The sequence below is a fragment of the Botrytis byssoidea genome (genome assembly GCF_014898295.1).
Source record: "Botrytis byssoidea strain MUCL 94 chromosome Unknown BBYS_018, whole genome shotgun sequence".
In the NCBI taxonomy this organism is placed as follows: domain Eukaryota; kingdom Fungi; phylum Ascomycota; class Leotiomycetes; order Helotiales; family Sclerotiniaceae; genus Botrytis; species Botrytis byssoidea.
The window spans coordinates 1,034,193-1,054,658 of NW_024065859.1; the positions used below are offsets into that span (position 1 = coordinate 1,034,193).

The window sequence follows — 20,466 nt, forward strand, 5'->3', positions numbered from 1 at the left end:
TCCCCACATTAACCAAAGATCGAAAATCTTGTGAATAAAGCAAATGATGTCAACATTCCTGGTTGCTCAATCTCCATCATTTCCCTGATACCCTCTCCTAATATCCTCAATCTTGAACAATATTCGAATTTCATATCGCTCAAATTGTCTATCAAATGGTAATGATACTAGAATCCTCAAGTACTCTAGATTAAGTGACCGCCAAAGTTGATAGATTGTTGAGTTTGAATCCCTGAAAATATTCATTTTGATCCTTCTAGTTGTCATCGATCAGAATTCAACCCTTGTCACTCTGTCTTTCTTCTGCATTGTCTCAAGCCAATGAAAACCTAGCAAAGTCATTCTGCATTTTATGTGTACTGATATCTATGACTATTGATAGATGGCTCTCCAAGGCCCTGATCGCTTCGGACTACATCCTATTGACCGACTCTGATACGTGACTACCCGTAAAACTGTTTCCTAAACTCCACCCCTCCAGAAAGTTCAAGTATGCTGTGTCCTTGCACAAGGAAGAAATTCTCGATACATTCTGTAGGGCTTAAAATTCATCGCATCAATATACGGACAATACATGCCAAGTTCACATCGTATCTAATCAAATCGTTTTGGCGTCTTCCATTGGAAACCCGTCAATTCGCTGCAAGTGAGCCATTTTTGATGTTACACATGCATGCACGCATGCATGCCTGGGATGAGAATCTTCGATCGATTGTACTTGGGTCTTCCCTGCATTTTCTCCTACATGCATGTATATCTCTCCTGTTCTTCAAGCTTTTCTAGAAAGTCATAGGGTCCACTATAGGTGTATGAATTTAAGTCTTGCGACCGGGCAAAATAGCCGAATATCCTACCCGCGATAATCGAGAAAGATTTCTAGAAACATAGATTTCGAAGTTGAATTCAGATTTATTCGATCGCTTCATACCCTCTGGATGGAGACATATTATAATTTTAGTATCCAAGCTATCACTGTCCTTCGGCCTCATTCATAAATGTGATCTTATGAATTTACTGAAGACCTAGAAAGTGCTCCGAACATTCTTCAGATTGTAAGGGAAGCTTTCACAGGACAATCTTTTTTAAAAGTGAGGGCCAAACATGTTATGCATATACGTTTGCCTTTGTGACTGCGTCTGCAGTCCCATGTTGCCATGTTGACAACCTGGTTCTTGTCATGGCTTGGTGGTGCCATGTAGAACCCTGAGTTCTGGTTTGGGTTGGTGCCTAGTCGCTCTATCTTGGTTGGGCCGTTGATTTAATAATATCCTAGATATCCACCAATCGCGGCATCACCGTACTTGCCGCAGTCAATGTAAAGCGTTGAAGTTAAACGGCAGATGTATCCTTAGTTACACAAAGAATATTTAGCTATACACCACCTGACTGAACCAGAGCGGGATTTTGAAAATTCAGTATCTATGTGAGCTTAACAATTCAAGATTTGTAGGAAAAGGGTTCTTGAGAATAGGGGCCGTTGCTAAGGATCTCTACATTTCCCCCAGTAATTTCTTTCCAGCTAAATTCGGGAACTCCAAATCAGTATCCTCAAAACCATTTCATAAGGGAAAGTTCAATATTCAGTATAAGTTGGAAAACTGGTATCCGAACATGTCGAAGGTCGGCTGCGCCACTCCAAATCCACTCATGTCGCAGAATCTGTGACAAGTAGCATGCCCTAGGCCTGTTTCAATAGCAGTTGCAACTTTCTTTTCCATCACCTTTATCTATTCTAGTTATCCAAGCCACCACACATTTCAAAGACTCATCTGCATTCGGGAAGCATGATAGAAATTGGGAGAAGACACACCAGTGAGATGGAAGTTCCTATTCATTCAGGGTCTTGCTACCCTAGAGATTTATATATTTCCCGGCGTATAAATGATTTTTCTCCAATCACGCATAAAAGACGGGATAGATACTTAATCACCCAGGATAGACGCAGGATGGCAGGTAGACATGTGGAGTATCCGAATCAAAATTTGAATCTCAAGCTTTTCTTTTGCTGACTCCAACCATACTTTACACGGGTATTTTCATGGATCAATCCATCTCAGACCTTTTGTTTTCTTCTTCTTTTTCCAATCGTTCTCTGAGATACAATCAACTTAACCAGATCACAGCTGACAATTATGTCTAATTCCGCTTTGCACTTGCAGATAAATAGTAATCCATCTCTGTCTCGCAAGAAGTTGAGAGATGGTTCGAGAAATTGACAAGCAGTCGGCAAAAATTGCTGCAAGAGTTCGTTTGCTCTTCTCAATTTTGAGTCTTGGGTTTCGTTCTATTTCTATGCCCATTCGAATTCGGCCTTTTGCATTAAGTGCCTAGAATCTCTTGACCGAGTGACCAACATTAAGGCTTTCCTTTGGTAACTTATCAAATGTTAAATATACCCCAAAAGTCACAGCCGCCTTAAAGCGCTGTAGCCTAGACACAATTTTCTTATTCAGAACATATCTCTCTTGACATCCGTTCATCTTGTATCTTACTATCAAACTTCCGCATCAATCATGCCTCAAGTTCTACCTGGTGATGTAACTGGCTTATATTATATTTTGGTCAGCAACCTCCCATGGTCATGCACATGGCAGATTCTAAAAGACTTCGCACGAAAACATGATTCTGAGGGACACTGCCTTGCAATCGAACATGCGCAGGTATATCCAGGGTCAACTTGTGGGTGGGTGACAGTGCGTGGAAAGGAGGACTTTGTTAAAGCACTTCGTAAGTGGTTCGATTATGAAGAGATACGACTAACAGCAGCAGAGCATCTACAAGGTGGAACTATGGGAAATCGAGCGTTGTGTGCAGATGGCCGCAATGAAACGATGCCAATTCAAGTGCGGGATCTTGCTATCCCATGGACCACCTCGAACTCCTGCGGAGATGTGTCAAGAACAAGAAAGACAATTCCAACACCAACATTTTCGGTGTCACCAGCCTCTGCAATGCCAATTCAACAGATACCATTCGTTCAAATGGCTCCTTTAACCGAAAGCACATATATCTCTACTTCTACATCAGCCAAATTTGATGATCAAGGCTTGACTCAGGTAGAACTTCCCAAACTCATTGCCATGATATAAGTTAACAGGCTCAGATTCAACAGATACAAAGTATCGAAATGTATCCAAATTTTGCAGCACCGCTCACCTATCCATCTATGTTGTATGCCGGTGATATGGCACCAGATACGCCAATATACATACAACCGTCTCCACAGTCATTCGCAGCATCTTCTCCTATTTCTTACATGACTCAACGATCTGACAAAATGAAAATTGTAAGAAGCAAAGTCATCATTACCCAGTTTCCTCGAGAAACATCGACTTCTTATCTAAAAAGTTACCTATACAATGTTATAAAATCGGAATATCGCGGCAGTCCATCCACCGAGAACCCTCTTGATGCTCTACGCAATATAATCATCGAAAAGCATCCAGATGGGAGGCAAAAGTGTCATACTTTCCTGAGTTTTGACACGCATAACATGGCCCAGGCTATGGTGGAGATGCTTGACGGTGCGGTATTTCATGGAAAGGTTCTGCGGGTAAAGCTTGCAAAAGAAGGGGCAGAGCCCAGAGAACGACGGCAGGATATCAAACCCTCCAAAGCAAGATCTATGGCATCTCAGGGAAAGAAGCCGGGGAGAGCCAAAGAGACCAGGGGGAGAAATATTCGGACAATGGAAGAAAGAGAGAGGGATAGAGTTTTAGCAGTCAGGTCGAGTACTGTAGCTGCAGTAGCTGCAGTAGCAGCGCGAGCCAAGACAGAGACAGATGCAAAGGTGAAGTCGCCTATGGTAGTGAATGGATCGACTCCGGAAAGTAACTGCTAGTGATTGACCAAACAGATACTCCACAGTCCTCGAGGCTGGTCCCATGAGGAACACCATGCATGAAGGCAGTGTCAATATTGATTTTTAAAGCAAGTGAGGGTAGAATCTTTTGATTTTAGTAACCATAAGCATTTGGTACTGGCGGGTTCGGTGGGTGGAAGGTAGTGTGAGCATTTATGTCGACCACTGGTGGCCAGTGTAGGCAATAGTATTTCCCGTATTTCGTATACGGGTTAGTTTAGTGGTGCATATCGAGTTTTTTCGAAATATGTACGTATGTGGTATAGAATTTAATATCACTGAAAATATTCAATATCATTTAGTTATTTAATATTATTAGCAATATACTGAAATACTGGAATCCAATATAAAATATATATTCCTATCCAAATTAGATTAAAAATAAGGGATTTCTATTCAATTTGAAATAAAGAATGGAATTTTATTATTTAATTTGAATAGGAATGTATATTTTATATTGGATTCCAGTATTTCAGTATATTGCTAATATTCTCTAGATATATGAATATGTATAAGAGTGATATAACCTTCTTTTTATACATACTAGCTGCAATATCAATATGCTAATACACACCACAGTTTCACTGTAGTATACTATTGCCTACACTGCTGGTGGCTCTTTTCGGCTTTTGAATTTTTTGAATTCATAGCGCTGTATTGTATCTCCCGCACAACTTATCTTACAAGTCTATCTCAAGGTGGGCCTAGCAGGCGTCGTCGTTAATGTCCAGAGTGAATGGTAAAGGATCGAAGTAGCTTACAATAGGATCTTTCTTAGATATTTATAACAAGTCTGGCTATGTGCTACATAGTTCGTCTCCCTCACAATCATATCTTGAACACACAAAATGATAATGCGAGATATCATAAATTTTTGAGACATTAAATCTCCCATGTTTATCCATCGCTGATCGGATATTGATTCCAAACATCCTAATTAGAAGTCTCACTAATCAGAGAACTTCGTTTATGGCTCTCATCGTCGCTTGTACGATAGAGCGTTCTCCTCGAGTGGAAACCTCCAAATAGCGAACATCCAGATTTCCTTTCTGGCAGCTTGGGAACTGTAGCAACCTCATTTCTGAGATGATAAGTATATCTCGGGTAAGTGATACATGCGTCCTATAGTCGTGCATTTGCATCAGACGCATTCAGACCACGACCACCAGGATCTTGCCTGGCTGATAACATTTGATTCACACCTTCGTACTTACTTGAGATATGTATTTACTTGAAACAGAAGTTTTATTCAAGCTTATATGAGGAAACATCGGACGAACTCCGCACTGTGACACAATCAACATTTCAGTCCGAGATTATGCAAGATGTCCTGTCAGATTATGCAAGTACCCATTTTAAGACCTGCAACAAAAGCTTCCAGCACAGGCTGCGCACGTGCAGTATTCTCTGGTGACGGTCCTCTGTTCCATCATTTTCAATATTCCTTGAACGTTGTAATTGTGTTATTGATGCAATAAGAGTGTGACTAGCACCCAAGATATAAGAGATGAGGAATGAGGGAGATAAATAATAATGCGAATCACATGATATCACTCAAAGAAATGACTAAAACATTTGTTGCATATCTTGAGTGACGCTGCTGAATATTTGTTGCATGTCTTGACAGTATTGTAGTTTTAGTCGTGCATGAAAAAGAAGCGCTTTACTGTGTTGGTAGTGGCAAGGACTATTTTTAGGGGGCTGGATGAAAGAGGTAGAGAGATTAGATTGGCTGGGAGTGGCTGGGATTGAATAAGCCGACATTTGTGCGACAGAAATGAAAAGATTGAGTCTTTGGCTATTCATACCGGCTACTTCCTCCAAGATACGATACACAGTGCCATACTGTAATTGACGAAGAGGCGAAGAGGTATATTCTGCTAACTACCTGTCTCACTGTTAACTACTATCTGCTAATAGCCCACTGACACTAAGGTCATCGCCATGCATCGTCACGATTCTGTATAACCTAGTGCATTGGGTAACTCAAAGTTTGGTTGGCTCAACTCCTTGGGTATCTTCTTGTGCAATTTAGTTCAAGGCTAGGTTTTGTTGTTGCTTTGCCAGATTCTTGCAGCATCTGTTGCATATCTCAGTTACTTCCTGCAGTATCGACCCAATGAGGCGGGATCAGAAATGACTTCTCTTGTGCGAGTACTTTTCTGAAGAGGCTAGATTTGTACCTTGTGTGTGTACGGAGTAGATGTAGACGGACTTAGATGTCGTACGATTGGCGAGTGAATGACATATTCTCAAGAGTACAGTCGAAAGTTGCTGCACCACAACGAAACGACGATTGTGAAGGATCTTCAAAAGCACTTTCCGCAATGATGGTGATCTGATATCGTGCATACGTAACAAGAGCTTTGAGATGAAATTCGAAAGGACCTTTCTACCGCCGAGGAATGTTGAAGCGATTTAGTGAAGGGATGAACCGAGTCTCCTTGCGACTATCAGTCCAAGCTTTCAAGTGCCACCCATCTAAACTCTGAATAGCATTCGTACTATACCCAACATAAATGCCAGAGTAATACATATTTTCAATAGAAATGTTTGAATTATCTGTGCATATATTGGTTCTTCATATATTGCCATTATCATTTTCAGTATCAATACTTACCCAGGTACTACAGTTGCAATCCTCAATCCTTGATCGTGATTCACCAACCTCTCCCCATTTTTCTATGGTCGCGCAATATGCGCATTTACGTGATGTGGATGTCCTTGAGGCTCGAGATGCCCAAGCCAAGCTCAAGCTCCTACACATACATTCCACCAAACAACCAACCACCATTATTTTGTACACAGGACTTCGTACATAGTACATACAAGATGCGTTGACAGTACCATTGCCAACTACTAGTTTAGCTTTCTTTGATGTCTCTTGACATGATTGTAACTTTAGGTTGGACACTAATCTATTACTACTACCGAGGTGTCTATCTGTGTTTTGTATCTGGCTTCGTACCTAGCCACAAATACACAAATCATATCCATCGGGTTGAACCTAAAAACATCTCATGACTTAAAAGTTAACGGCTGTTTCATTACTTTAACCCATTCTTCAGACCAGAAGAGATAAGTTCGTTCATATAACCCCACTCACTACAACCCTACCAAAAGAAATCTAGCAATCTAACCAGGGGGTCGGGTCCTATATCCCGTCCCTTTCTAAACCAAAGTTATCTAAACTCTAAGATAAACTTTCAGAATTCTTGTGCACAGCACGAGGGAATATATTCAAAATCTTCATTACTACTTATCTAGATCTTGCCTGGAGACATTACATGTCAATATCGTCGATATTTGTCTCATCGACGTTCGTAACACACAAGTCTGACGGAACCATACTTGGATGATCCTTTAAAGGCACATCACCCAACCCTTCATTTCCTCGCATGAAGAAGGAAGGGAGCAAGGTTATTTATTATTCATACTCGGTACCAATAACAGATTAGATATAAACGGCAAGAGCATCCGAAACAAGTTTATGCCGAGAATTTCATTATGCCAAATCTCCAATCTCCTGTCCCTGCAGCACAGGGCAAGATACAGCCCCAAACACATCGACGAACACATTCCTTAACCCCAGATACAGCTCGAACGGTCTCAACATCAAAGACAGCATGGGCAGAGACTCAATTTGCAGATGAGGCATTTAGACGAACAAACCAAAACAAGATCGAAGCACCTGCTCCCTTACCTGCGACTGCGGCCCTCACTGCGAGGAACACTCCATCAACGGCTAATGAAGGAACAACTCCTCCCCGACCAACTCGAACACACCAACGCTCCCTTTCACAATTATTACCTTCCTGGAGTACACGTCAAACGTTCCAAGCTACCAACGGATCGGCAGATAGTTCACCAACCAAGGAGGATCTACCATTCGAATACATGGCGTCGCTGACTGGAGATAAAGGTGGTCGAGCAAGAGTTTCCACAAGGAAAAGTGGTTGGTTTGGGGGATCTTCGGCTTCAGAAGTTACAGGATCAGAACAAGATGAACTGGACTCGAAAAAGGCATCTGCTAGAGAACCTTCGCCAAATCAAAAGCTCGAAAAAAGGGGAACTCTCCCTGTCCTCGACTCCAACTCTACTCCTGCGAAATCAACCGGCGTCTTCGGTTTCTTATCTTCTTCAAAGGCTTCTGCACAACCGATTCAACTGCCTTCAGATCTGGACAACGACGAGTATATCAAGCTCGATATCCAATCTTCACTATTTCCATCCGGTCAAATAGACACCTTCTCCCCTGCTGCCTTCAAGAATCTTCGCGTTAATGCCGAGGGCGTCGTCCAAAGACTCCAAAACGTATACAAACTTCGCACTATCCAATATAATGAAATAAGAGCTGAAAAAGATGCACAAGAAGAGGAACTGGAAGAGGCCGAGACTCGCGCAAAATTTCTTAAACTTCAACTAGAAGATATGATCAAGAAATTCAATGAACAAGACACCACTATAGAAGAATTAGTAAACCAGCTTGCTGAAGAAAAACTGGCTCGCGTGGAAGAGAGAGATCAGTTTAATGCTCAGATAAAAAGGAGGGAAGAAGAGGCGAGGATTTCACAACATCGTGCAAGCTGTTGCTCGACGGCGGGAGAAGAAGATCTAGGCATTCCCCCAGATATAAGAGCTAAGTGGAGGAAAAGTACAGGTAGTGCCGACTTGAGCGGCGAAAGTGACGATGATATGGCAAGTGGCGGAGGTGAAAGTGTCTTCTCGAGAAGCCGGAGTCCCACACTTACAGTCTCGACTGTTATGACAACCAAAGATAGTACGAGAGACAGCACCCCTGATGTTCCTTCATCTTTTGGGCGTGTTGGGGCTTTACAAAAGGATGCTCAACTGAACAATAACCCCACGATAGTCGTTCCCGCCAAACCAAAACCTCAAACTTCAGCTTTCAAAAAAATGCTAGGTATTGGCTCTGGTGAATCAAGTCCTACAAATGGATGCGCGAATTGTAGTGGTCAGGGAGCATCGATGGCATGGGATACTGTGGGTTTATTAAGAGCTGAAAATAAGACTCTAAAAGATAGAGTCAATCTAATGGAAGGAGAGATCGAAGGGGCTTTGGACATATGCGGAGGTCTGTTTCCTGTCGGGTCTGGATTATGAGAAGGACAATTGACAAAAACGAACATATATTATCAACTAGCTTGAAAAAAAGAGCTGGTTTCGACTTGGGCATCACTAGGATGATGAAATCCACAAGAACGACCAAAAAATTAAATACACCAATGACGACAATGACCAACCAACGGACTCAATAGCAGTCTCTATTATACCCCTTCTTGTTCCTGGTATTTTTTCTTTTCTTTTTTTTAGTTTGCATGTCTCCCATGCACTCTGCTACCCATGGGATGGCTAGCTTCACAATTTTGTTTATGACTAGCTGCGCGCTCTCAAGCTTTGGACATTTTCTTGGAGCTGAACTTGGATGTGTTTCTTGGCATACAAAATGGCATTTGCTCTGCGCATTATGGCTCACGGCTACGTTGGAGAAATAGCATAGTAAAAGGAGTTGTGCGAATTTCTGCGCAGTATATGATACGTTCTTTAAGCGAGGTCATGGAGGAGGATAATAAATTTCCTGTGGCCTCGTATGGTTTTGATTTTGGGACTAAAGGTACAGGATGGTTGGCCGCGGATAGCAACATATATCTAGATAGTTGTTGTCAATAGATGAATCGGAAAAGGGATACCGGGAGTTCGGTTGTTTCATCGTGTGTATGTGCGTGTATGGTGATGTTCTGGTGATGTCCTGGTGATTACTAATTATTTCTATGGTTTGCTCCAGGAAGATAGTCAATCATGGTGGTGATGAAAAGTTTAAGTCCAATTCACTTCAGGCTTCACCGGTCCAAACAGTGGGTGGGTTAGTTCGGGTACTTAGGTGGATACCTAGATGACATTAGAATCTAAGGACCTGGAGACTCCAGTTGTACAGGTTTAAAGAGTAGTTAGCGAAAAAGGAACAATGAATACCAGAGATGATAATGACACACATAGTATGCAACATCCTACCATATGCGACGCACAGCATGTATATCTTCCCTACAAGTCAATGTGAGATGAGTTCCGTGATGATGCTTTAGAGAATATAACGCCGATCCTGTTTTGTCATATTAATTGTCTATGTTTTATGATAGCACATTAATTCATACATTATGCAGCCAGCTAGGCGTAGCATCCTGTAGTTTCCAACTTCATGAAGATTCACATTGGCACACACAATCACATCAGCACGTAGGACTCTGAATGTGTAATGTACGACCAAAGTGGTCAGCACAGATTTGATCAATTCCGCAAAAATATGCTATCATCCTAAAATAAACAGCCAATGTGCGCAGAAATTCCAGTGATATCAACAACTATCCATGCCATCATATAAACTATCGTCTAAGATCCATTGTAAGCTCAAAAAGATCGTGGTTTTGGGTCCGAGGAGCATTTATTCATCCAATTTCCATCACAATTTTGCGGCAATTCTACACGCAAATATTGTATCGGGAGAAAGAGCACTAATGAGCTGCAGCACTAACAGCTTTGGCCGTTTCTTTAGTCTCGCGTTCTAGGAGTGCCTCCATGACACCCACTGGACCAGCGGCCTTCATTTCCTTGACAATTTGGTCCACGCCAAGTTGTTGGTCGGTCCAAAGTGGTTCTGGAGCCTCGCTGCCAGCTTCGCCTACACCGATAAAACCACCTTCGGCGGCCCATTCGGAAGTGCGTTTGATACCGAGTTCGGTGAAGACAGAATCGATGGCGTTTACAAGATGTTCACGATACTCGCGAACATGGCCTGGTGTTGGAGTGATACGAAGGCGCTCTTGACCAACCGGAACGGTAGGATAATTGATAGATTGGACATAAATGCCGTGAACATCAAGAAGCATGTCAGATGCACGTTTGGCAAGCTCCGCATTTCCAACAAGAACGGGGATAATGTGAGAGGGGTTAGGAATGACTGGAATATCGCGTTCGCTGAGCGAATCTTTGACGGCGCGAGTATGGAGTTGTTGAAGGCGGCGGTCACCTTGATATTCTGATTGATATTCTATGGCGGCTTGGGCACCAGCCATGGTTGCGGGTGGAAGAGAGGTGGTGAAGATGAAACCGGCAGCAAGAGATCGGATAGCGTCAACCATCTTATGGGATCCGGCAATATAACCACCGACACATCCGTATGCTTTGCCTAGAGTTCCAGTGATGATATCCACGCGGTCCATGATGGTACCCTTTGGACGACCTGCAAGATGAGCTTCATAATCTAGATGTTCTGCTACACCAGCGCCGTGTGGTCCATACATTCCTACTGCATGGACTTCATCGAGAAAGGTGAGTGCGCCGTACTTCTCGGCTAAATCGCAAATCCCCTCAATGGGGCCGATTGAGCCGCACATGCTGTACACGGATTCGAACGCAATAATCTTAGGAACTTCGCGTGGAAGAGACGCCAACTTGGCCTCCAAATCCTCCAAATCATTGTGTTTGAAGACCATCTTCTTCGCGCCAGAGTGCCTAATGCCCTGAATCATAGAAGCATGGTTCAAAGAATCTGACAAAAACACACAATCGGGTAGCTTGCTACCGAGGGTCGCAAGAGTCGCATCGTTCGCTACATAGCATGAAGTGAAAACAAGCGCGGCATCCTTAGCATGAAGTTTCGCAATTGATGCCTCGAGGCCAACCGCATGCTGATTATGACCTGAGATATTTCTGGTTCCACCAGCACCAGCACCATATTCATCAAGGGTTTCATGCATCGCCTTCAGGACTTGTGGATTCCGGCCCATGCCAAGGTAGTCGTTGGAGCACCATACCGTCACTTTCTCGTTCTTGTCGGCCATATGAGCCCGAGGAAATTCCTTGGCCAACCGGTTGATATTGTTGAAGTAGCGGTATGACTTGTCCTTGTGCTTCTTCTCCAATTCCGCGTTGTAGAATCCTTCGTAATCAAACTTGGGGGCCTTTGATTGGTCATGGCGAGTGGCTTGAGTTGGTGGGCGCGTTTGATTGATGTGTTGAAATGGTACTATTCATCTTACGTTAGAAGGTGACTCGACATGAACAATGGGGGGAGGCTCGGAAGAGAAAATACATACCATTTTCACGACCAAACACAGTGTCCTCGACAGCCCTCGCTTCATGGGATCTGCTAGTGTGAAGTTTTGCCTTTCCCGTGCTAACTTTTCCAGAGAAGGCTCGAATGGCCTTCATGGCAGTCACGCCACCAAATCCAACCTTTCCGGCCTTTGCGGTTTGGACGGCGAGAGCTTTGCCCATGACTGGACATCGACCAGCAATGGTCTGGAGATTGGACATACTTCCCCCACCTGGGGAGGCATGGGGACGAGTAGAGGTCGAAAGGGATCGGAGAGTCGCGGGCGAGGTCTTTTGAAGAAATGGGCACATTGCCCGACCTTTGAGAACGGCTTCCATAATTATTTGCTTGTTCGATGGATGGATTGACAATGGATTCGAAGAATTGAATTGGGAGCAGTGACCCTCGCGAAATTTCCTTTGAAGCAGGAAATACGACGAGCGAAAAGAGTATTGAGAGAGTGTAAATTTATTTGGAAGAGTAAAAAGGGAACAGAGCGGCGGGATGATAGATTGTTATGTACGGCATAGGACTGGACTCTGTATAAAAACTTACCGAGGGGTGGAAAGTGTAAAAGTACAAGTACAGTAAGAAAAGAACCCTGAGTCTGACTAAATTAATCCTGTAATACCGTAATTCATCGATGTAACGGGATTTGGACTAAATCTTTCGCCGATGGATAATTATTTGGAATAAGCAATTTATGATTGGTCAATAAAATGAAATCAATGGAGAGTTAATGTATTTAATACCTATTTGAGTAATTTGAAGATTGTTCCTTTGAGCTAAGAATGATTGTTTTATGAAATAGATATGTATACCTAGGTAAGGTACCTAGGTATGGATGACTCCGATGCATTCTCTTTGTGCTCCTTGAGGTTGTTCGAGATGGTTCGAAGTTAGATATATAGGTATGTGTTCCTGTCTACCTAGTACACACCTTCCAATTTGTACGAGTGTACCTGTCTATTCTAGCAGATAGATGATAGATAGATATATATAGATATATATATATAGATATATCTAAAGACTGGTAGAACTCCATATGAGAAAGATGATGGAAATAGCAAGCTATCCATCCAATCGTAAGAACATAGAGCATCAGGTCATTCATACATACATAGTACATACACCCCCGAGAGACTTTCATTTTCAAATCCCGAGTTCTCCTCTGGAGTCAAGTCAATTCTCGGAATCTTCGCAAAGTTTCAAAGATCCCTTGGGATCCTGGTAGTCATAAACTAAAGTCAAGGTGATCCACACCCGGGCTTTCCCAATATATCGTATTCGGACTCGAAATCAAATAGTGTGAAGATTCTGGAACTCGGTACTGTACTCGACTCTTACCAAGTGAAAATTCTACTTCGTTCTAACGTCAATCGAGTGCTTCCTTCGGAAGTTCCAGAAGCCATGCTAAATGATCTTATTTGATCTTAGGGCTGCTTTATGGTGGTGCTTGCAAAGGCCAATCAAAATTTGGATAATGTCGTCCTTCTTGAAAGACGATAATCATACAAAATCATTGACGGGTAACAAACAGCAATTCATCAACGGTTGTTATTTCCCGTCAGACAAAGGCGTTGGAATACTTACGAACCCAATCGGAATAGAACTTTACAGGGAAGCATACATCCATCAATGATTACCTACCCAATACCCACCTACAGATCCCCCCAAGTTACTCCACGGAAGTAAATTCCCGCGGTGATGTATCAATTCTGACCATCACTGTGTACGGAACTACATCAGTCAATACCGTCGGATATGAACACAATACGGAAGAATGATGATATCCCGTCTGTTCTAGTTCTAGTGAACAATATACGCATCAAGTCACACGGTGTATCCACACAGCCTGCATGAAATGCGATCATAGTTGATTACTCTTTTCAAATGTGAATTTTTCGTATATTCGATCGTTCCGCTTCAGCCAAGTCGAAGTGCTTGATTGCTGTTGTGGTGATCAGGATAAAAGCATAAACCGACGTACGTACTCTGATCCATATACCTAACATGCGCTTGGATTCGATGTTTACCTACAGAGTGGCACAGACAGTACCGCCATCTGCTTGGATGTAATTGTCGCGGAAGAGGGGCGAAGATAAGTATTGAAGGTATTGCAGTGCTCAAAGTATGAACCATAGTCGTATAATTGGCAAATGAAATTGTATTTCATTTGCAGGGATGATGGTCAGCGTGAAGGTTTTGATTATTTCTCTCGTCTTCCCTTTCTGAAGTTGGGATGATTGAGTGAGATGGATATCCGAGGAGTAACTTCGAAACAAAGAGTTGGTGGTATTTTATTATGGAGTCATAATTTGAATGGCAGAAAACATCAACTTTCCTCAATCTTCCTGAAAGGGTCGTTGATCGGGCCAAATGGCTAGAGACATGTCACGAACTCCCCGCCATGGTGACAATTTATCTCCGCTCACAAGATGCACACAACAGGAGGCTCCGCAACTTCCCCATGACCAAAGTCACGAAAGGCTATACTTTTCCATCAGTCACCGATCCCATTATACTCTCCTCTCTTTTCCACTATCGCAAAAACTCACTCTTTACTCCTTCATGCTCTCCCTCAGATCGTAAAGCGGGTTGTTCAAATTGCTGCATCCTTGCCGATAATCTCCCATCATCTCTTAGCCGTCAGCTCTTGAGACATAAAGCTTGCACTCCTGTCTTGTGCGCCGGGTGCAAGATGGAAGAAATAAAGAGTGGGTCGGATGGTGCTATGAACGGCTCAGCTTCTATGGGGCAGAATTGAACCACAACTTCGGACAACAATAGAAGAGAACGGAAATCAATATGATTTAAGAAGAGAATAATTTCGAAAAAGGGTAAAGGGAAGAAAGCCTAACCTGGATTTACCATCAAAGGATGGGAATGAGACTTCATAAATACAGTACCTATGCGAGAGGACTAGATTGCCACTGATTACATATATATTATCAGATTTGATTCCACTTGGAAGACGGTATCACTCTTTGGGAGTTCAAAAATACCATGATGACACGGGGATATGAGGCCGCATGAAAATGAGGGATCGAGCATCGCAATTCTTCTAAATTCGAGTTCACATCTGAACATCTCAATAACATGGCGCTCGAATTTGCGTAGATGCCGTTAATGTTCGGATTTCCAGAGATAAGTCTGTTTACACAAAGCAAAGCTATATATTAAATAATTCTTTATAGGATCTTATGAATCGAGTTCATCAATCCGTTGTATTCAGATTCATCATATGGCCTGTCATGGACTTTCAGACCTGGGAGTCTAAGCGAACGCCACTTCCCCGAGCTTACCCCACATCCCAAGTAATGGACTACGTCAACACTTCGACCTTCTGGAATTGAGTATTCCGCTGGTTCCACGAATATCTATTTCGAATGGCTCTTAAAATGCTGCCTAACTCATATGAACAACTCGGTGACTGAAACATAATGTTTGCATGAGACACGGGTAAGGAGTTGTCTGTACGTCATTTGTTCGACTCCTTCACGTTGACATCATGATTTACGAGGATGCATAGCTAGTGGTGGCGTTACATGCACTTGGTATACGTAGCTGTTGTAAAGAATATCTATAAACCACTACTCTCAATGTTCCTTCTCCATTGTTAGACAATCATCTATATCCAGTGCTCACTTCCAGAACACTCACCCGAACAGTAATCAAAAATCACTCACACCCACACCCACACGTACAGTCATGACAACCGCAACAGCCCCTGGAGAGAACTTCGAAGTTCGCCAAACCTCTTCAACTGAAGATTGGCACCCAGACCCTTCCAAATCTATCCCTCTATCTCCCGCTCGTCAAGCACTCATCGACGATATAATTGCTCTGTATAGCTGCGAACCTACCATTGAGCGTGTCAAACGGTACACGCCCGATTGCGTCTATGATGATCAGTTTGTGTATGCCAATGATCGGTACAAGATGGCTGGACAGTGGTTTGCGCTACCAAAGTTGTTTAAAGATAGTAAAAACGAGGGGTATCAGGTTGTAAGGAGCGATGATGAGGTGATCCAATTCAAGAACGAACAGGTATTCCATGACCATTGCTGAACAGCGTGATTTACGTCTAAATAAATTCTAACAATGGGATAGTCATGGACCTTCAAAATCATTCCAAAAACCGCCACAATAAACGCACTCGTGACTTTGTCTCTTGATCCTGAAACCGTCCACAGCGATTTCATACGAGTCAAGTATCACAAGGATCAAGCCAATGATAAAGACTACAGCCATGAAGGTGTGGGCTTTTCATTCAAGAAATGGCAGGCAGATCAAGTTGCAAAACACATGAGCAGTGATGAGGTTGCAGTTTTCAAAGAGGATAGTACTGCTGGAAAGGAACCTGTTAGGAAGTATGGCGATGGTAAGGGTGAAGCTCCACTGAAAGATTTGTAATTCCTGGTTAAAAATATGCGAACAATATTATAACTTGTCACTGATCTATGCTACAATATGAAGCATCCTCTATGCAGAGTGATATTGATGTAAAATCATACATAGTCTTCAAAACTCGAAAATTACATCATATCTATCTCGATTACCATTGAAGCGAAAGGTAACCGCGATTTTGTAACTTCTCCTATACACTATCCAACAACGTACCGCCAGTTTCTCTGAATAGCATCCAAGGATCTTGGCAGTCTTCTTTCGATCGGGTTTCAGACGTTGAGTCTTCGAAGTTTATCAAATTTGGCTCAACAAATTCGCCAGTCGATGACCTAGGTGCAGAATCACCAAATATATTCCTATCAAGCTCATGAATAGGGTAAAAGGTCTTGCCCTGCTCAAGTGACGATAAAAATTCCTGATCTGTTGGAACTTGCTCAAGACATTTTGAATATGCATAACTAGACGGCACAGCGCTATTGCATTCTTCGTTGTTTTCTTGTGGCATTCGATTTTGCTCCATACATCTATCAGTGATTACTTCTGAGAAGCTGAAAGTAGGCCGTTCAACCTCATTCGTGTACTCTGGGTCTCTGAACCGTGTGGACCATGCGTCGTCGTCTTTGCTTGGTTTTGGTGGTTTGAGGTTTCTCTTGTCTGTGCCGTTTTCTGCTCTCCCTTTACTAGACACATCTGTATTTTTGAATCCGACGAGCTGTTGCGGTACCGTGCCTGTAGTTTTGCTATTGCCACCAGTCTTCTCTATTGTCAAGTCTTGCTCGGTTACGTGACTCTGAATAGTATCATGTACGTTTCTCAGTTTGGAAGCGTGGAACCCAGAATGTTGGTGTTTCAACAACGCAGAAAGATTGTCCCATGATCTTTCGCTGTTCTTTATAGAAACCGTCGGATCCAGCTCACACAAACCGCATGTCAATTTGCTTTTAATCCCCATCTCAGCTTCAGATACATCTACCGCTGCGTCCTTGAGAAATATGCCTCGGCTGTCTTTTTCTTCTCTTGTTTGTCGATATATATGGGCATCCGCTATCTTGTCCGCAAGATATACTTAAAGTCAAATCCGCGCCATGTAACATCGTGCTCGGTGTCCCCAAATCTGACTTTTAGTTAATGCTCGTACATATATGCAGAAGTGGATTAAGCCGAACCTATTCCAAACAGCCAGGCGGCCTTTTTCGTCACCGCTTCAATGAGTTGTAGTGATAACATCTCTTCCTTAGTAAACCCTCTCTGCTCAATACTTCCTTCCTCCCAGAAGAATGCGGAATGATGCTTCAGCTTGAGCATCGGTATTTGTATGGGTGCTTTGTCGCTGTACGCCTGGAAATCTATGGTGAGAGAGAGATGTCTTTGTGAGACGAAGGAAAATTGACGTGATTAAAGGTACGAGGTTGTATCTGATGATGGACAAATGTTGAGATAACAATCAATGATATAAGAATGAAGGTACAATCACATCTATATCGTGCCTTCCCGTTGAGGTCCGTTTCCAACTTTTGCACCTAGATAGCGAAAATCGGATTTTCACCACAACCCAAAGGTTTCTCTTGCCATTTCAATTTGGCTCTGGGGAGAGGAACATAACGTGACAAGTGCATAGATTCCATGAAAGTTTTATGGTTTCCCTTTCACCAGCAGAAATACCATTGACTGAATTATTGTACAGTATGCACTTGTGCAGCGATAGGGAACTTCTGCCCCCCCGTCATCCGAACTCGAAGTTGTAATGAAACAGAATAAGACGAAGAAATATATCCATCAAGAAAGAAGGAGAGGCCGCAAAGCCCGGGCTATTAAAGAGAAGGGAATTTCATCAGCAAGCAGTTGAAAGAAATCCTTTTCCCAAAGGCCTTCAACATTCATTTGAAACCTTCCACGTTCCACTTACGGGAGCCTGTCCAGTTAAAAACACAATTACTGTGGATTGATATTGATCAAAAAACATTAAGGTAAGACAATTTATTGATCAATTGGTCAATCATTTGATGTATCAAAGAGACAAAATATTCCTTTGAATTGATTCAGACTCACATTTTTCTTTCCGTTCTTTGCTCCTCTTTACTTCAGATGAGGATTCGAGGAGGTTCCCAAGTTTGTATTCTTCGATTCATAGTGAATTATTATTAGATTATCCCACTGTATTATTGTTTTGTCCTGCGAAGCACGATACCCTTCTCCCGAAATCCCTGTGGCATCAACCAAGTCCAGATCTTTCCATTCCTCTTCTTTCCGGTAGGCACCGAATAGCACCATATTACTCAGCTAGATTCAGGCTAAGCAAAAGTTGCAATTTGATCAACAGGCTTCCCTACCATCGAATCAGAACAAACGGTATACTTTCTACGAGGAATTATGTGCCACAGCTCCACTCAACGTGCAGATACCGAGTATTGAATCATACGAACTGCAATATTCACTTGCGCGGTAAGTGGTTGTAACCATGAGAGTTCCGAATTCTGTGAATATATCAATTCTTCGTCGTTCAGCTTCTAGCGGGGTCTGGAATGTTGAAAATGAATAGCTACCACAAATTTCCCATGGCTAGCAACAATCTATAATTACCTCATTCTTAGTTGAGATACTATCCATTGCTTGGTTCAACTTTTAGACGGCTAGTAATAAGTCAGACAGTACACCAGGTACTGTAGGGGATCATGGATATGGATCCTATCAAGCAATTTCTACTACAGCAGGTCAAAGAAAGATACTCCTGGAAGAGCAGGTAGTTGTTTCTTGACCTTTCTATTTGATTCTAACGTTAACAGATACTTCTCGTTCACTTGTCACCATGTCTATTGAAAGCATTTTGCTACAGCAAGTTAGAGAAAAGTACTCTTATAAAGGTACTTAAACGCCCGTCTGCAACTGCTTTTGATACAATTCTAAGTAATTTTTGGATAGAACTCCCAAAAATACTTACTATGGCTCCGAAATCACCATTGCAAACATTGCCCAACCCAGGAATAACTTCGACAGCATTTGCTGCCACCTTTAACGTCACCTTCACCCCTTCCTCGGTCAGTGATCTATCAAACTTTTCTTCTGTCGAAAATCACCTCAATAATATGCTTGTCAATTACAAACTTGAGCAACAGGGCTTCCCTCAGTTTTCGAGATTTCCCCTTGAAATTCAGCGCAAGATCTGGATATGCACACTCCCCGATCCAAGGGTTATCCCCATATCATATGATGATATCACCCAAGTTTGCCAGAGTACCAGTTCAGTTCCAATAGCCTTACACATTTGTAGTGTCTCTAGAATTGAGGCATTGAGATTCTACTCGTTATCTTTCGGCACCACGAACGAAAATGGCCGGATTTACTTTAGATTCGGATTTGATATACCTCTCTTATTGACAAATATCTACGATAGAACCCAACCTACTAAGCTGCCAGCTAAAAGGTTTGAAAGCTTCATCAACAGTGCTTGCAACCTTGAAAATCTTGATGCAATTGCTATGATACCTGGACTGGTCAAGTCAATCTTTGGCCCTCATCCAAGACCATGCCCATATCTCTGCAACACGATCGTCGAGAAAATGCCAAATTTGACGCATCTGTTATCTGCAAATTGTACTAGGGAAACAGATGAACTGCCTATTGGTATGTCTGGATATCTTGCGGGTTATAGGACTATCGGCACCAAAGTATGCAGTGATCTATCCTTATCCATGAAGTCATATGCACTGAATGAAGACGCTCAACGCCGGACCGACAGTTTCAAAAGGTTCTGGAATATTTGTTGGTGCCAGACTTATCTGGAGCTGCATGGCCTACCTTTAGTGTTGGTGCAGGAGAAGGACCTAGAAGTTGGTGAAATCAGGCGATTTTCTCGCATAGGAAATGAATGGGGACATTCCCCGTGGATTCGATCTGTGCTAGGCTATTCTCGTCCGGCTTGAACGGAAGATTGGACCTTCCTTCTATTGCAGGTTGGGAAATTTTAACAACTGCATACTATTTTTAAGTTTTGGCTGCGATAGACTGTTGAATCAATGGGGGAACTGATTCATTGACGGGGAAATACATCATCAGCAGGGAGGACACGCTAGAAGCAGTGGTT

At 42.6% G+C, this 20,466-nt stretch overlaps 6 protein-coding genes across 6 annotated transcripts; 4 read left to right on the top strand and 2 right to left on the bottom strand.

Moving 5' to 3' along the window:
* Window positions 1-2,513: 2,513 nt before the first annotated feature.
* On the top strand, window positions 2,514-3,841 carry EAE97_008669 (uncharacterized protein; the record flags this gene model as incomplete). Its single annotated transcript, XM_038879184.1, has 3 exons — window positions 2,514-2,727; window positions 2,770-3,056; window positions 3,104-3,841. The coding sequence occupies 3 exons, from the start codon at window positions 2,514-2,516 to the stop codon at window positions 3,839-3,841; spliced, it is 1,239 nt and encodes a 412-aa protein (XP_038730266.1).
* Window positions 3,842-7,369: 3,528 nt separating this feature from the next.
* Window positions 7,370-8,986, top strand: EAE97_008670 (uncharacterized protein; the record flags this gene model as incomplete). Its single annotated transcript, XM_038879185.1, has 1 exon — window positions 7,370-8,986. The coding sequence occupies one exon, from the start codon at window positions 7,370-7,372 to the stop codon at window positions 8,984-8,986; it is 1,617 nt and encodes a 538-aa protein (XP_038730267.1).
* A 1,406-nt stretch (window positions 8,987-10,392) lies between these two features.
* On the bottom strand, window positions 10,393-12,313 carry EAE97_008671 (uncharacterized protein; the record flags this gene model as incomplete). The annotated part of the gene is made up of 2 exons (XM_038879186.1): window positions 10,393-11,906; window positions 11,977-12,313. 2 exons carry the CDS (start codon window positions 12,311-12,313, stop codon window positions 10,393-10,395), a joined length of 1,851 nt encoding a protein of 616 aa, XP_038730268.1.
* A 1,613-nt stretch (window positions 12,314-13,926) lies between these two features.
* On the top strand, window positions 13,927-16,422 carry EAE97_008672 (uncharacterized protein). Its single transcript, XM_038879187.1, has 2 exons — window positions 13,927-16,025; window positions 16,089-16,422. Exons 1-2 carry the CDS (start codon window positions 15,687-15,689, stop codon window positions 16,389-16,391), a joined length of 642 nt encoding a protein of 213 aa, XP_038730269.1. The 5' UTR covers window positions 13,927-15,686; the 3' UTR covers window positions 16,392-16,422.
* A 153-nt stretch (window positions 16,423-16,575) lies between these two features.
* On the bottom strand, window positions 16,576-18,010 carry EAE97_008673 (uncharacterized protein; the record flags this gene model as incomplete). The annotated part of the gene is made up of 3 exons (XM_038879188.1): window positions 16,576-17,450; window positions 17,552-17,731; window positions 17,932-18,010. The coding sequence occupies 3 exons, from the start codon at window positions 18,008-18,010 to the stop codon at window positions 16,576-16,578; spliced, it is 1,134 nt and encodes a 377-aa protein (XP_038730270.1).
* Window positions 18,011-19,324: 1,314 nt separating this feature from the next.
* On the top strand, window positions 19,325-20,305 carry EAE97_008674 (uncharacterized protein; the record flags this gene model as incomplete). Its single annotated transcript, XM_038879189.1, has 1 exon — window positions 19,325-20,305. The coding sequence occupies one exon, from the start codon at window positions 19,325-19,327 to the stop codon at window positions 20,303-20,305; it is 981 nt and encodes a 326-aa protein (XP_038730271.1).
* Between the last annotated feature and the right edge of the window lie 161 nt (window positions 20,306-20,466).

What these genes read in the sequence shown, in the direction of transcription:
- EAE97_008672 (XM_038879187.1), top strand. Translation starts at nt 15,687, where the DNA reads ATGACAACCGCAACAGCCCCTGGAGAGAACTTCGAAGTTCGCCAAACC. An exon ending in TCCAATTCAAGAACGAACAG is followed by an intron (nt 16,026 to 16,088) that starts GTATTCCATGAC and finishes ACAATGGGATAG; the next exon opens with TCATGGACCTTCAAAATCAT.